Source organism: Nycticebus coucang, chromosome 13, assembly GCF_027406575.1.
Source record: "Nycticebus coucang isolate mNycCou1 chromosome 13, mNycCou1.pri, whole genome shotgun sequence".
In the NCBI taxonomy this organism is placed as follows: domain Eukaryota; kingdom Metazoa; phylum Chordata; class Mammalia; order Primates; family Lorisidae; genus Nycticebus; species Nycticebus coucang.
The window spans coordinates 29,244,191-29,259,549 of NC_069792.1; the positions used below are offsets into that span (position 1 = coordinate 29,244,191).

The 15,359-nt window shown below is 38.2% G+C and overlaps 1 protein-coding gene across 4 annotated transcripts in view; it reads right to left on the reverse strand.

Moving 5' to 3' along the window:
- IL7 (interleukin 7) overlaps positions 1-12,208 on the reverse strand; it is a 54,671-nt gene extending 42,463 nt beyond the window's left edge. For 2 of the 4 annotated variants that reach the window (XM_053559303.1, XM_053559301.1), the window contains exons 1-2: positions 12,070-12,208; positions 6,416-6,552 (exon numbers count right to left, since the gene is read on the reverse strand). In XM_053559303.1, coding sequence (XP_053415278.1) covers positions 6,416-6,552; positions 12,070-12,079 — 147 coding nt within the window. In that variant the 5' untranslated portion in view covers positions 12,080-12,208. Of the gene's footprint in view, positions 1-6,415; positions 6,553-11,749; positions 11,804-12,069 lie in introns of those variants that run through there. The other 2 variants (XM_053559305.1, XM_053559304.1) reach the window with 2 other exon arrangements.
- Between the last annotated feature and the right edge of the window lie 3,151 nt (positions 12,209-15,359).

The window sequence follows — 15,359 nt, forward strand, 5'->3', positions numbered from 1 at the left end:
GTGAACTAAGTATTTACGTCTCCTCCAAATTTATATGCTGAAATCCTAACCCTCAATGTGATGGTGTGAAGAGGTGGGAGATTGGGAGGTAATTAAGTCACAAGAGTTGACCTCTCATGAATGGGATTAGTGTTCTCATAAAAAACACACCAAGGAGTCTCTAGCTTTTTTCCGCCATATGAGAATACAAGAAATTGGCAGTTTGCTAACTAGGAAATGGCCCTCACCACAACCTGACCACAGTGGCACCCATCTTGGACTTCCAGCCTCCAGAAATGTGAGTAAAATGTTCTGTTGTGCGTGTGTAAGCCACCTAGTCTATGAATTTTAACATAATAGCCATAAATGTCTAAGACAATCACTCATGTCTATCAACACCTTTACATTATAATTTTAAGTTACCGTGTATATATAATATGTAATTTTATATTCATTATACTTTCATAATTTTAAAATTACATTTAAGTTGTTAAAGGTAAATATGATAGCTCGTTCATTCTGTCGTATGTATGTATATATGTGTATATATATATTTACTTATTTATGAGGAGCCTAGTGTGTACAGGTAATGTTCTAGGTGTTGAGCACACACTGATTGCCAAGACAGAATCTTTGCACTCACAAATACAATAATTTCAGAAAGTAGTATAGTAAGTGCCATGTGCAAAACAAAATAATACGATACATTTGGGGGCAGTCACTCTAATTTTAGAAGGAGGTGAGTTTTATGTTTATCAGTTTACTGCAATTTCACCTTTTACTATAGCATCTTGGTTGGTTGGATTTGGTATCAAGTAGTTCCTTTTCCTTCTCCTTGAAAAGCCTCCTGAGTGTTCTATTACCTAAATTCTCACTTACGGAAGTTTTTATTTGTGTACTTTATAGTTGAGCAATAACTTGTCTAGGTATACTATTTGGAGTCACATTTTACTTCCCTGTGAATTGTGCAGATATTATTTCTTTACCTTTTGCATTTCGATGCAGAAAATCTGAAGCCACTCTGACTCTCCCCAAAGGGACTTGACCTTTAGAATTATTTTTCTTTTATCTTGAAATTCTGCCACTTTACCATGATATAACTTACTAGTAATCATTTCACATCAGTATTTTATAGTACATGATATGTTTCTTTACTCTGGTCATTCCATTTTTCCTTAATTTGGGAGAAAATTTGCCTCTATGATAGGTTATTTTTCTCTTCCATTTGATGGGTTCTCTTTTGCAGAAATAACTATTCATAAACTGGGTTATCATTCTACCTACGATTACTCCAGCAAATACTTTGTATTTTTACTTGGCATTTGTAGTGCTTCTGGCAAATCTATTTTGCTTTTTTGTTTATTTTTTCTTGTTATTTTTAATTTTTCTGTCACGTCTAAAAGAGGGGAGAGGGTACCTTTGTACCCTCAATGAATCCCCAACAATAAAAATAAAAAAAAATAAAAAAAGAATTTCAGTATGTTTCCTTGATTTTTATAATACCCTTTTACATCTCATTCTCTTCTTTTACCATCTCATCTTTGATATATTCTTTCATAAAATACATGTGTACTTTAAAGCTATGGTGCAAAAAACTAATGCAGATTCTGCTTCTTGGTGCCTTCGTTTTTACTCCAGGTTTAAGACTTATTCTTCTGTATGGTTGCTATGTTGTTTTCATCTAAATTGGACCCCTCTGTGCTGATACTTATTGGACTCCATATTTCATGATGCTCTTCCTACCTATCAGAGTTTCTTCTCAGAATTTCTAGGGAAGGCCACAGTGTTACCTGCTCTGGAGGGCTGGCGACACAGACTAGATGGGAAGGGGTACGTGGAGGTGTACTGCATGCGGGCCTGGGAAATGCTGTGGTCAACTGTGCTCTTTCTCTCCCCCTCTCTCTTTTATAATTTACAACTTTATTTTATTTTTTTTTTTGTAGAGACAGAGTCTCACTTTATGGCCCTCAGTAGAGTGCCGTGACATCACACAGCTCACAGCAACCTCCAACTCCTGGGCTTAAGCAATTCTCTTGCCTCAGCCTCCCGAGTAGCTGGGACTACAGGCGCCCGCCACAATACAACTTTATTTTTTTAGAGGAGTTTTAGTTTCTCAGAAAAAATTAGAAGAAGATTCAAAGGTTCCTCATATACACTATGATATTGTGAAATACAGTCACGCATCACTTAATAATGGGGATACATTCTGAGAGATGTGTTGTTAAGTGGTTTTGTCATGTGAACCTCATGAATGCACTTACACAAATTTAGAGGGTACAGCCTACTCCACATCTAGGTGTAGCCTATCATGTCAGGGTCCTGCCCTGGGGGCAGGGTCTTGTAAGACCTGTGGAAGCCACTGCTTCTGGAATCCAGTTTATATCTCTTTGTTTCTGAGCTTGCCTGACAATCAGACTGTTGTTACAGGATGGTGGTCCAGTCACTCTTCCTCCTTTTAAAGCTGTAATTTGCATCCTTTACCACCAAGCTTTATCCACCACCAAAACACAAGCTTCTTAAAAGAAGGATCTATACTATACCTGGTCTGTTACTGTATTCATACTCATCACCACCACCACACACAAAAGGGTTTTCCATACTAACTTGTACATATCAAGTCCCAAGTAAATGTTCACTAAATGAAAACTGTCACACAGCGATTGCTATTGGGAGGCAGAAGGTAGCAGGCAGAGAGCATAAGCAAAGATCTGGTTTTGCCTTCACAGACCAGGTAGCCCTGGCCTCCGATTCTTCCATTGTAAATGGAGGTGGTAAGAATGCCTTTCTCCCTGGAGTGTTTACACATGAAAAGGACTTAGATGATAATAAGCACTCTACACATATCACTATTATTATGGTCCACCTGAGAATTAAACACCGTAATGTCTGTAAAACATCTCATATACACTAGTGACCACAGGTCATGTTGATGTGAATAATTCATTGTTGCTTTTTCTTCTCCCCTCAAATTTATTACCTCTCCCTATTTATAGAAAACATTTACAAGATTATCATGACACTACTCAATTGGATGGGTTACCTGTGTACTCTTCCATGCTTTGTTAAGAAGAATAGTCATTTGTTGATGTTTAAATAGTATCACTGTTGCAGCTATTATCCCAGTCCTTGTTGTGGATGTCTGTGAGATAAGCTCCTCTACGTTTAAAAAAGAAGTGTCATACATTTGTTGGAGAAAACTCTCCTTCTTCTGAATTTCCAATAGCATCATTTTCTGGCAGAGTTTTACACACATATAGTTAGTTATAAATGTTGTGGACCTAATTCCGGTTGGTTCTTTACCCAGATAATACAATTAAATGGGAAATATGGTGACTCAAAAGATTAGTTCATTTGCATCATTTAATGCATACCATGTCAAAAATAGCAAGGAATGTAAATGGAGAAATTACCATTTCCATTTTTGTTCACTTTCTTTTCCTTACCAGTGAGCAAAATCAGGCACCTCTGTGGTGCAATGTTATTACCTTCGATTTCCCACATTCCTCGAAGAGGAATTTTTAGAGGAGTTTCCCAAGGCATCATGCCACTTCAGCATAAGTGTGTGGAGGAGACAGTGGAGTGAGGGGAGGAGACAGATTAAGGAATTTCTCCTCCCTTTTCATAGCATTTGAGAGAATTTTCCTTTGCCATTTGAGGCATCACGCTGACTGAAAATGGCTGGTTATCTGTTAAATTAATACATCCCACTGTATTGACCTTAAACCTTAAAAAAATAACTCTTGTAGGTAACATGACCATCTATGAAGAAAACACCAAAGAATCAATAACAGCAAACTTCTGGAACTAAAAGTGATCCTAGTAAGGTTTCAGGAGGCCCAGCGCAGTGGCTCACTTCTATAATTCTAGCACTCTGGGAGGCGGAGGCAGGAGGATCTCATAAATTGAGGAGTTTTGAGACCAGCCTGAGCAAGAGCAGCACACCATTACTACTAAAATTAGAAAAATTAGGATAGTGGACCTTCCATTTGATCCTGCAATTGTATTACTAGGTATCTACCCAGAAGAACAAAAATCATTTTACCACAAAGACTTTTGCACCAGAATGTTTATTGTAGCTCAATTCATACTTGCCAAGTTGTGGAGCAAACCAAATGCCCATCAACCCATGAATGGATTAACAAACGGTGGCATTTGTGTACCATGGAGTACTATTCAGATATAAGAAAAGATATATAAAAACATCTTTTATGTCTATCTGGACGTAGCTGAAAAAACCATTCTTTTTAGTAAAGTAGCTCAAGAATGAAAAAAAAAATCTAATGTACTCCATACTAATGTGAAACCAACATATAACCAATTACATGCCTGCACAGATGTAAAAACACAAATATAGCCTAGCGGGGGCGGGGGGGAGAAGGGGGAGAAGAGGAAGGAGAAGGGAGTCAGGAAGAGCGAGGGCTGAGTGCAATTGCTGAGATCTCACCTAATGTGCACAATGTGAGGGTGTTCAGCACATTCCCTGGGTGAAGGGCTCTACTACAACTTGAACTTTACCTTGGAAGCAAGAACAATGTAATCTAAAAATGTGTACCCTCATATTAATTTGAAATAAAAGAAATTAGAAAAATCAGCCGGGCATTTTGGCAGGTGCCTGTAGATGCAGCTACTCTGGAGGCTAAGGCAGGAAGATTGCCTAAACACAGGAGTTTAAGGTTGCTGTAAGCTAGGCCTTATGAGATATCTAGTCTGGAGCAACAGAGTGAGAAAAAAAAATGGTTGCAGTAAACGACTGGAATTTCAAATTAAAGCACATTATTTATGGTAGCATTAAAAATAAAATATTTAGGTATAAATCTAATAATAGCACAGGATTTATTTAAGGAAAAACACAAAACTGTAATAAAAGAAATCAATGAAAGATCTAAGTAAATGGAGGGGTATTTCCTGGAAAAGAGTAAGAAAACTCAGTTTTGTTAAGATATCAATTAAGGTGTGAGTTGAGATGTCTCACTAAAGCACATATACAGATGGCAATATGAATGTGAAAAGATGCTCAACATCAGATGTCATTAAGTAATTAAAAATTAAAACAATAATGAGATATTACAACACAACTGTTAGAATAGGCAAAATTTAAAGCACTGACAACATCAAATGCTGGCAAAAATGCAAACATGAGGATCTAATTCATTCTTGGTTAGAATGCAGAATGATAAAGCAACTTTGAAAGTTAAGTTTGGCAGTTTTATACAAAGCTAAACATAGTCTTAACATGTGATCCAGAAATTGTGTTCTTAGTTATTTCCTCAAGTTGAAAATTTATGACCACACAAAACCTAAACGTACGTTTATATATACTTTATACATAATAAAACTTGGAAACAAACAAGACACATCCTTCAATCAGTGAATGAATAAGCTGTGGTATATCCATTCAATAGAATATTATCCAGAAACAAGCAAAAAATAAGCTATCAAGCCACAAAAGTCATAGAAATTTTGATGCACATTACTAAGTGAAAGGATTCAATTTCAAAAGGCTACATACTACATGATTTCAACTATATGGTATTTTAGAAAAGTCAAAACTACAGAAACAGAAACAGATCAATGGTTGCCACGAGTTCAGGGCAAGAAAAGGACAGGTGAATCAGCAGAGTATAGGGGATTTTTAGGGCAGTGAAGCTATTCTGTATGATACCATAATCAAGAATATATAATATTATATGTTTATCAAAACCCATAAAACTGTACAACACAAAGAATGAACCTTAATGTCAACAAAAAACGTGAATAATGGTGTATTAATATTGGTTCATTATCTGTAACAAGTGTAACACATCACCGCAAGATGGTAACACCAGGGGAAACTGCAAGGCGAGGGGGAGGAACTACGAATTCTGTACTTTATGATTACATTTTCTGTAAACCTAAAACTTTGCTAAAATATACAATGTATTAATTATAAACCTTTCCCACTTTAAATAAAAAATGGACTCATAAAATTATGTTTCACATAGATATAAAATACACACATACATGCATATATATGCACGTACACACATTTAAGTAAAATAACTGTACTTCTCTTTTAACATAATTCTTATGTGTTTTCACTGTTTTTTTTTTTCCTTTCCTATGTAATGTTTCTTCAGTGACTAACATGGTAAATGGGAAAGAGGCAGGCATTGATGCTGAATTCTGCTTATAACAAATTTGTTAGTGAAGGGAAAAATCACTGACATGGACAGTTGTGGGAGTCTTAGGGTCTAGGGAAGACTTTTAAAAGACATAGTGTTACCAGCTACATGTAATGAATGTATATAATTGGTGGCTCAGAAAATTTTAATCTGTAGTTATTTCACTTTCTTGTCAAAACTATAGATAGATATTTGATTATAAAAGTGCATACCAAAAATATATTTAACATTTTCTCAATGCATGAAAATATAACGAAAGCAAAACAAACACATACCAATAAATCATCAATGCTGACCCTTAAGATGCTGTCATATACTTTGCCATCTTGACCTTCAATATCACAATCAGATGATGCTACTGGCAACAGAGCAAAGATCAAGGGAGGAATTCCAAGGATATACCTAAAAGAAACTAAATTCAGCAGTAAATAAGAGTGAGCTAAATGTTACGTCATATTACATTTGATTGTGGTGTTTCCATAGGCTTGATTTCTAATAATTTTTAGATAGCATCCCACTTTGGGAGTAGTACAAGAAGAGCCCTAAAAGTTGAAATTATGTACCAACCAAAGTACCAGAGAATTTTGGAATGTAGGTGTTGTTCATTTTTCATTTTTAATATTGAAATTAGGGGGCAGCGCCTGTGGCTCAGTGGGTAGGGTGCCGGCCCCATATACCGAGGGTGGTGGGTTCGAACCCAGCCCCGGCCAAACTGCAACAACAGCAACAACAACAAAAATAGCCAAAAATTGTGGTGGGTGCCTGTAATCCCAGCTACTCAGGAGGCTGAGGCAAGAGAATCGCCTAATCCCAGGAGTTGCAGGTTGCTATGAGCTGTGACCACAGCACTCTACCAAGGGAGATAGAGTGAGACTCTGTCTCTAAAAAATATAAAAAATAAAAATACTGAAATTACTCTAAGAGCAAAAAGGGATAAGATGAAATCAGAGACTCCTTGTTGTGATAATCACTCCATGGTGTAACGGTGATTTGTTCAGTTGGGTTTATGTTGAGCATCGCTTTAAGAAAATACATCTATGTGTCAAGACATATGTTGTTTGAAATTTTGTGTTGTATGGCACATGAATGCAGAGTTTTGCAAAACATTATGATACTCCCTTTGTCCAGTTACTTTCTGGATGTAGCACTATATGAGATTAATCTTCCTAGTACCGCACTGCAATTATGATCTTTCTTTTTAAACCTTAAAGACAGCAGTTCTCAACCTGTGGGTCACGACCCACAGGAACTGTATTAAAGGGTCATGGCATTAGGAAGGCTGAGAACTACTGCTTAAAGGGTTTACAGTTCCCCAAATGCTTACAAAGTCTACATTTGTATTTTGGGACTTCTCTTCCTATCCTTTCACTCTCTCCTGTTTCTAAATGTCCACAGACCCATACTCTTTTTAAACACAGTTCTGTGCAGCTTCTTGACTTGTCAGAAAAGCTCAATAAATAAATTCAGAAACTGGTAACCAGTGATTTATGTCTGTTTTTGAAAACCCTTCCCAATGAGGGTGATTATATAATCAAAAAATGAAATTATAAATAGTATCACTTTGGGTGGTAATGAAGGAAAGCCAGTGATTCCCAGGAGCATTAAAATCTTGTCACATAAGGACCTATTTCATCATAAGCCTGTCATAGAGTCTTGTTTGCATCATTCTGTAAATTGTGTTACACTGATAGTATATTTTCTGCGAATTTCTCAGATGAACTTTAACTGTACTTGTTGAGTGCAAGACATTTCTTTCACTTGTGAGTCTTCTCTGATTTCGAGTACAAATAACACTCCTTAAAACCCAATGAACTTACTGCTACTACAGCCTAAAGACTGTAAAGGATACCATAAAGTTCTCAATCTTGTCATCTATTATATCATTATTCATTATATAAAAATCAGTAGCATTCCCCAATAAATTAACCGACTCATAATTTTACAAACAGAGAATGTTGACTGGTAGCAGTTATTGGAACAAGGATAAATCCCGCTTTTCATTTTCATATGTGACTGACCCTTGACATAGTAAGAGCAACAAAAAGATCTAGGAATGAGACATGAAATTTACAAAAACTATTAATACCACTGCCACTAAGTGCCTATATGAATGATAAGGCAGAATTCACTTAGGATATTAATAATGTTGATGTAAGTTAATTTTGATTGATTACCATGTACCAGGGAGTGTTATATACATATATATACACATAAAATATATAAACTCTAAATATTAAAAGAGTCCTTAAAGTTAATCTTAGTGTATGTTACACATAGGGAGTACACACCAGGTCTGGATGCCAGTCCTGAATTTTTTGCCTCAGTAGGATTTGATCAGAAATGTCCATACCTACTGAAAGTATGTAATCACGTCTGTCTTCTAAATGAAAACCATGCCCTTGAAACATTATTCAGTTTTTCCTCTGTCTTCTACTAAAGTTTTAATTTTAGAAATCAGGGAAGTGAAGCTTAAATGATGAAGAGCCTCAAACAATCACAGGTGTTGATTATTTACTGGGTCAGCCCTTGTAGTCAGGTTTGTATAGATTATATACAGTCAAACTTTTTGTCTTTTCTGTCATCTTAAAGGTGTCTAAAGGTATATTTTGAGAGGAGGAGATGATGATAAAGAAAAAATTATAAGGCATTTAACTTGAAATGAGCGTAAATTAGAAAATTTTAAAATAATTAAGTAATAGAGTGCAAGAGATATTTTTGCTATTATTCTAAATGCTATTTCAAAGTCAGCCTTTTATGTTTAATAAGTGTGATTATTTTATTTTTAAGGAGCATTAGCTGTCTTCTTTAGTAATAAGTGCTCCTAAAATTCACATCAATCTATTCGTTCACTGGATGGAATTTGTCAATGCTTTCCAATGACGGGTTGTAAGAAAATACATTTTTTTTGTTTATGCATTACAGCAAGTTTCTCAATTCTAAAACATAGATTCCCTTGCCTATGAAGAATGTATTCTGTTGTTGAGGAATAATTAGCCCCAGACAGAGTAAGGCAATGCGAAACACAGAGAGTTTGGAATATGAAGAGCTGAGATTTTTGTCTTGGTATGATAATGTTGTATGAGTAAGAGAATGACAGAGCATCATTTAAGCTTCACTTACCTGATTTTCTAAAATTAGAACTTTAGACTAAGTGACACCTTGTTATCTCTTTCAGCTGTGGAGCACCTTAATTCTAAGCATCTACTTTGCCATCCAAATTCAGAAACTCTTCAGGTTTGAAATTGCCTCAGGGAAAATGCTGCTGAGACACCAGGGCCTGGGACCACGTGTCTTTGGTTCCTGGTATTCTCATTAGTGATGTATAGTTTGATCTGCAATTGACGTCCTTTCTCCTACTCCAGGTAGATTACCTAGGTTGAGAGAGCTTTTCACATTGTTATCATACTGACCCCTCCACCCAATCCTGAACTTTTCATTAGGTCACAGAAAAGATAAACCAAAAGGAATAATGCAAGGCAAGTGTGGGCTTGTGGAATTGTCTTTAGATCTCCTGCAGGGATTGAAACTGGAGAATTTGTTTTCAGTAGGGAATTTGGTTAAACCAGAATGATGACTGTCTAAAAATTCTTGTTGGTTTTTAATTTAAGCCAAATCATACATTCAATCCTGAACTGCTTAAGTTATGGGGTCAAAGTGAACATAAATTGTTTGCAGGCTTTTATTCATTAGTCTTTAAGACCGATGGTTAATGAACATTAAGGGCATAGGCCTATTTTTATTGGGAATTTAATTCCACAACCATTTCATAAGGCAAATACTATAAGTTATTTACATTTTACAGTTGGAGAATTTGGGACATAAAGAAAATTTTTCCTATATATAATATATGTAATAAAAGCCAAGATTTCCAGGTTTGTTAGACTGAAGAATCTAGAAATTCAACTTTCAGCTACTGAACTCCACTGCTTAATGTAACAATAACTGTGTATGTAATGTGTAGTCAAAGAGAATGCACAAAAAACCATCCTCCTCTGCATGAACCACCCTAAAATACTTTCTCGCCAAACTATCAAACTGCATCATTAGCTCTTATTTTCAGAAAAAAAAAAAAAAAGACACTAAATATTTGGTGTCATTATAGTAGGTTAGGTATCACAGGTAAACGACAACAACAAAAAAGTCTCCCCATTGAGTGTGAATATAACATGGAAGTGTGTTCTATGAAGTAACCTTTGCCATTTTTAGGATATTTAAACATGGATGTGGCACAGTTTTTAATTCTTCTTTATACCTGTTCTGGATTTCTACTCTTTCTGTTTTCTCTCTTTTTAAAAAAATTAAATAATAATTCCCCTTTTGGGTGCTCAAATATGATAAAATCACCTAAACCAGATAGCATAGTTGAAGAACACATAGTAATGAAATGAATAGCAAAATGAATAGCAAAAAAGAACACGTAGTAATGAAACGAATAGCAAAATGAATAGCAAAAAAAAAGTATAAAAAGTCACCTTATTTGCCTTCTTGATGGAGCTTAAGCTTCCAGAGACATCTTTTGAAACAAAATGCACAAAGGCACTCATAATAATCATTATTCTTAGAATTTTAATATTTTGTCTGCTAATAACAACTTATGATGCGTGACTAATACAGACACACTTCAGCAAAACTCTGTTAAAAATGCACACGCTATCTTCCTGTTCTTGTTTTATCTTTCGACTTCAGATCAGAGATAATGCAAGGATTGGGAGAAGGGACCCTGACAGAAGTAACTGCAGGAGACCACGGGCATGCATTAACTGCAGGGATGTACTGAATTTCTAATTTTATGTGAAGCTCCTACAAATTGTCTTGGATAGCCTTTCCCTTCTCCCTACCTTTATTTTGCTACAGATCTGGGTACTCCTTGGTCCTATCAATTCTTATTTAGTTTAGTCTTTTTTTTTTTTTTAATACCTATGAGAGGAAGAAAGACTCTTGATCTAACGGAGTAGCCAGCGAAGCTCAAAGGGAAAAGCAGTCAGTTCCCTATTCCCGCACCCTCCCCCACCATCCTCTTTTGCTTGAGGAAGTACTTACTGTAAAATATTCCAATTCCCAAAGCGGATCCTCTCCCCTTTGCCCCTTTTTCCTTCCAGCATTTTATTTCTTTAATTTTTACATTGGTCACAAGGCTGAGAACGGAATCCACCTCACCTCGATTTTGCCTTTTTTCGTTTTAAATCTCTATTTCGCTCAATAAAATATATGCGATCTCAACAAGGGTGAATTCACGACTATGTAATCCTGCCTCTATCAAGGAGCGAACATGTAGGAAAAAACCGGAGCTAGCATTTCTCAGCCCCAGGGCTCGGGTTCCCAGCAAACCGCGCAAGGTACAGCCTCAGTCGGAAACTCCCAGCCTTACTCAGGGGGAAAAACGGGGTTTTCCGGAGACCTGTCCCCTTGGGGTTTAAAAGCGCGTCCTGTGGGAGCTTCGCTTTCACTTCTCTAGGAGTTCGGAGCTCCAGGAGCCCAGCTACTCGCTGAACTCCGCCGCCTGCGTGAGTGACTTGGCGCAGCCAGAAACAGGGAAAGGGTGGGTTGGGAGCCGGTTTGGCCGAGGGCAGCGCTGGCTGGGGGACAGACAGGACAGAGCCATTGGCTACCTCTGAGACCCGTCGGTAGGCTGCCGCCGCCAAGCAACCCCGGGCTGACGCGCTTGGTCTCAGGACAGAGGGCTGGCTTCAGGACAACTTCTCACAATCTGCTAGGCGCAGCAGCCAGTGGTGTAAGTGGCTGTGGGCCACAGGTCTCGGGCGCGGCTGGGGCTGCCCCTGGGAGAGCCAGCAGTCTCTGCAGGTCCAAAGAGCAAGGCCGGGCTATTCCCGGATGTGCCTTGGAGAAGGGGACAGTAGCGCGTCCTGGAGCGGAGTGCCCCAGCGCGCCGGGCGCGCGAACTAGCGCGCCGCGCGAGAGGAGCGCTTACCATGGAACATGGTCTGCGGGAGGTGGGCGTAGTCATGATGACCGCAACTGCAGCAGGAGCAAATTCTCACCGCCCATAGTCACTGCCAGGACCCTGATGTTCCGCGGAGTTGCTGAGAGTCGTTGCCCGGTAGGGCGATCCTCTGCAGCTGGTTCCTCTCACCCACGCCGCGCCTGCTGTTTCATCCATCCCAGGGGGGGCGGCACACACCACGGCCAGACTCTGCGCTTTGCCTTTTCCATAACTTCCGTAGGATCCGCCGGCAGAGTACTTTCAGTTTCTACTTTGCGCTCGGTCTGCAGGTTCAGTCTTTGGGTTCATCACCAGCACGCCTCCACCACCTCCTCTCCTGGGCACCTGCTTCCAGTGCAACTGGACCTGGACCAGAGGAGGGCGCGAATTTCCCAAGCACAGCGGAAGAAAACAGCTGGTCTTCTGAGTCAGAGCGATTGGGGTAAAAAGACTTTCCAGATGACCTCTACACGCCTTGGCAACACTGGCGACTAGGAGCTAGAACCACGGATAAGTCCACGGGAGCCACAAATGGGAAAGACGAAAGCTGGGCTATTGTAGCCGGGCGCCACGGAGGAGGCGTTGCAGCCCCAGCCGCGGATGTGGTTGACCGTGCCAAGTAGCCTTGTAAAAAAAAAAAAGGAAGTGAAGAATGATTAAGAGGGTCACGCCCTCTGTCCTTCCAACCTCTCTAACCAGGTTCTTTCACCCCTGTCGTCTGCACTTGCACCTGCTCAGGTGGGACCTCCAGGAAAAATGATCTTGTTGGGTTCACCTAATCTGGTAAGTGGTATCTTTGGAAAATCAAGCTCTAAATTAAGTGGGGGGCATGGAAACTGACTATAATAGTTAATACCTGTTACTTCCACTTTAGTTTTATCTGAATTGCCTAATAAATCAAACTATCTTGGCTGTGTGTCACTGAAGTGATAATTTTTTTCCTAGGTCTGAATTATCTAGGTCTTTTCTGCGTTATTTTGGTTTCTGATATTCTGCAGAAACTCGTCTTAGAAGTATAAACCAATGACAACAACAGAGATAATAATAATGACTATCACTTATCTCACACTGAGACTTCCTTAAGTAGCTTGTCTGAGTTCATTTAGCTAAGAGAGTTTGAATATAAACCTGCTGCATTTTGGTCCTAGAGTCCATGCTTGGAACTTTTGTGTTAGAGTCCTTGGGAATAATGCAATTATCTTGGACATTGAGCCAAGAGGGAGACGTCAGCATGTGGGTTGCCTTTATCTTGGTGTGGGGACCTTAAGAAAGGTTTCTGGAATCTGAAACTTCTAAATTGACACCTGAACGCGAATGAAGTTGGGGCTGGTGAAGAGCATTTTACATTCTGTCATAGTGTGAACAAAGCAAAAGGAGAAGAGGGAGGGAGAAAGGAACAGAATCATAATGAATTAGAGCGTGAGACAGAGTTATTCAAGCCTGAAACTTTGATCTCTGATTCCTCTTCTAGTCTCACTTACCACATCCAATCCATAGGCAAGTCTGGCTTTCTCCAACTCGGAAATAAACCCTACAGCTGACTACAGAAGCTGTCTGAGGGAGCTTTCAGCTTTCACTCTTAGCAATAACCCCATCATTCTCCTCAGAGCAGTGGGGTATCCGGTTACCCTTCCCACCTTTTGGGTCACTTTCCATTGGGTGCCAGCCTGCTGCCCTCTCTGACTATTGCCCCCTCATTCCTATGCTCCATCCTTTTCCTTCCAGGCGAGCTTACTTCCACTTAGGACTCTAGCACATGGTTGAGTTCAGTTAAGTATTGTTCAGAGTAAAAGAGAACAAGTGAATGAGAATGAATGAATGAATACATGTGAAGGAGAAAGCTTGTGAAGGCAGAAGGGAAATAGAAGAGGAAGACAATGAGGGGAACATGGGAAAAAACAAGTATTTCCATTTGAGGAAAACCTAGGTGGGGAGGGAAGAGATGTGAGACTGGAATGGCTTTAAAAAATGAGTTCTGTAACTAAATACACCTAACTGGGAGATTTATTTATTTAAAGTCCCCAATATCAGCTTGGAGTTATGTAACTGCTCATAGTCTGCAGCTTTCTTTTTCTTTTTCTTTTTACTTTTCAGGGACAAAATAAAAGAGCATTCGTCAGTAACCTACACAAGAGGAGATCCATCTTCCTTTTTGTTACAATCACCACAAAGCCTGGCAGAATAAGGGCTTGTGCATACCTGAACTTTGGGGGAGCAACAAGGGAAATTAGAGTTCTGCAAGAGGAGATATAGATTTATCACTGGATTATGTACTCAAACTAAAGAATTTTGAGTCTTCACGATTATTTGAAAATGGGCATGTTCTAACTACATTGAGCTATTATTTTTCTAAACATTTTGAAAAAAATGCAAAATGAAGCCTTAAGTTACCTGTTGGCATTTTGATAAGCTGAATACTATTTTTATAAGACAGATGGGCAAGGAAGATTGTTTTATAATTTTAAAAATGCTAATGTTTCATGATTAAAGAAATAGAATGGTTATTATTTTGTTGCTCATAGACTCAATGAACTGTGCAGAATAGCCAACAAGGTGAAAAAATAGTATATAAATTCTATGACTTATAATCAAAATATTAAAATGGAAGACAGCATTCTCAGAATGTCAACATATGATGTCAAATTAAAGAGAAAATTGTTAAAGGATAAACAATGTCTTCATGTTTTATAATCTTCAGTCAAAATAGTCAATTATTTTTAACCTAAAAATATTTTATTAATTGTCTGAATTATTTTACTCAACTTATGACTACTCTTTGTAGTCTGTGATCTGAATTCCATGTGTTGTTATGGATAATTTCTGAATTCCTATAGCTTAAATCTCCAGACATAATATTTAACATATTTCAATACACTCTCATACACACACACATACACACACACAGAATGAGCTTTAGGAGCATGAAGTCTACACGTCTGTGTAGTTGCACTGGGGCTTGTACTTAGACAGGCGTGTTCTTGGTCATATACTCTACTGTCACTGTCTTGAGATTCTTAATTATTTTTGGAAAAGGGGTTGCTTATTTTCAATTTACCTTGGGTCACCCAAATTCAGTGACTGGTCATGGACATTCACACATGTTAAGTTTGGCATTGTGGATGACAATGCTTGTCTTTCAGTCTAGTGGGAAAAGCTAGTTGCATGTCTAATTTCAAGAATGAAGAATACAATGAATAGAAACTTTTTAATTGACCAAGTCCCATTGATTTATTTTTGTTGTTGTTATAATTGTCTTTTGGGTCTTAATCATAAATTCT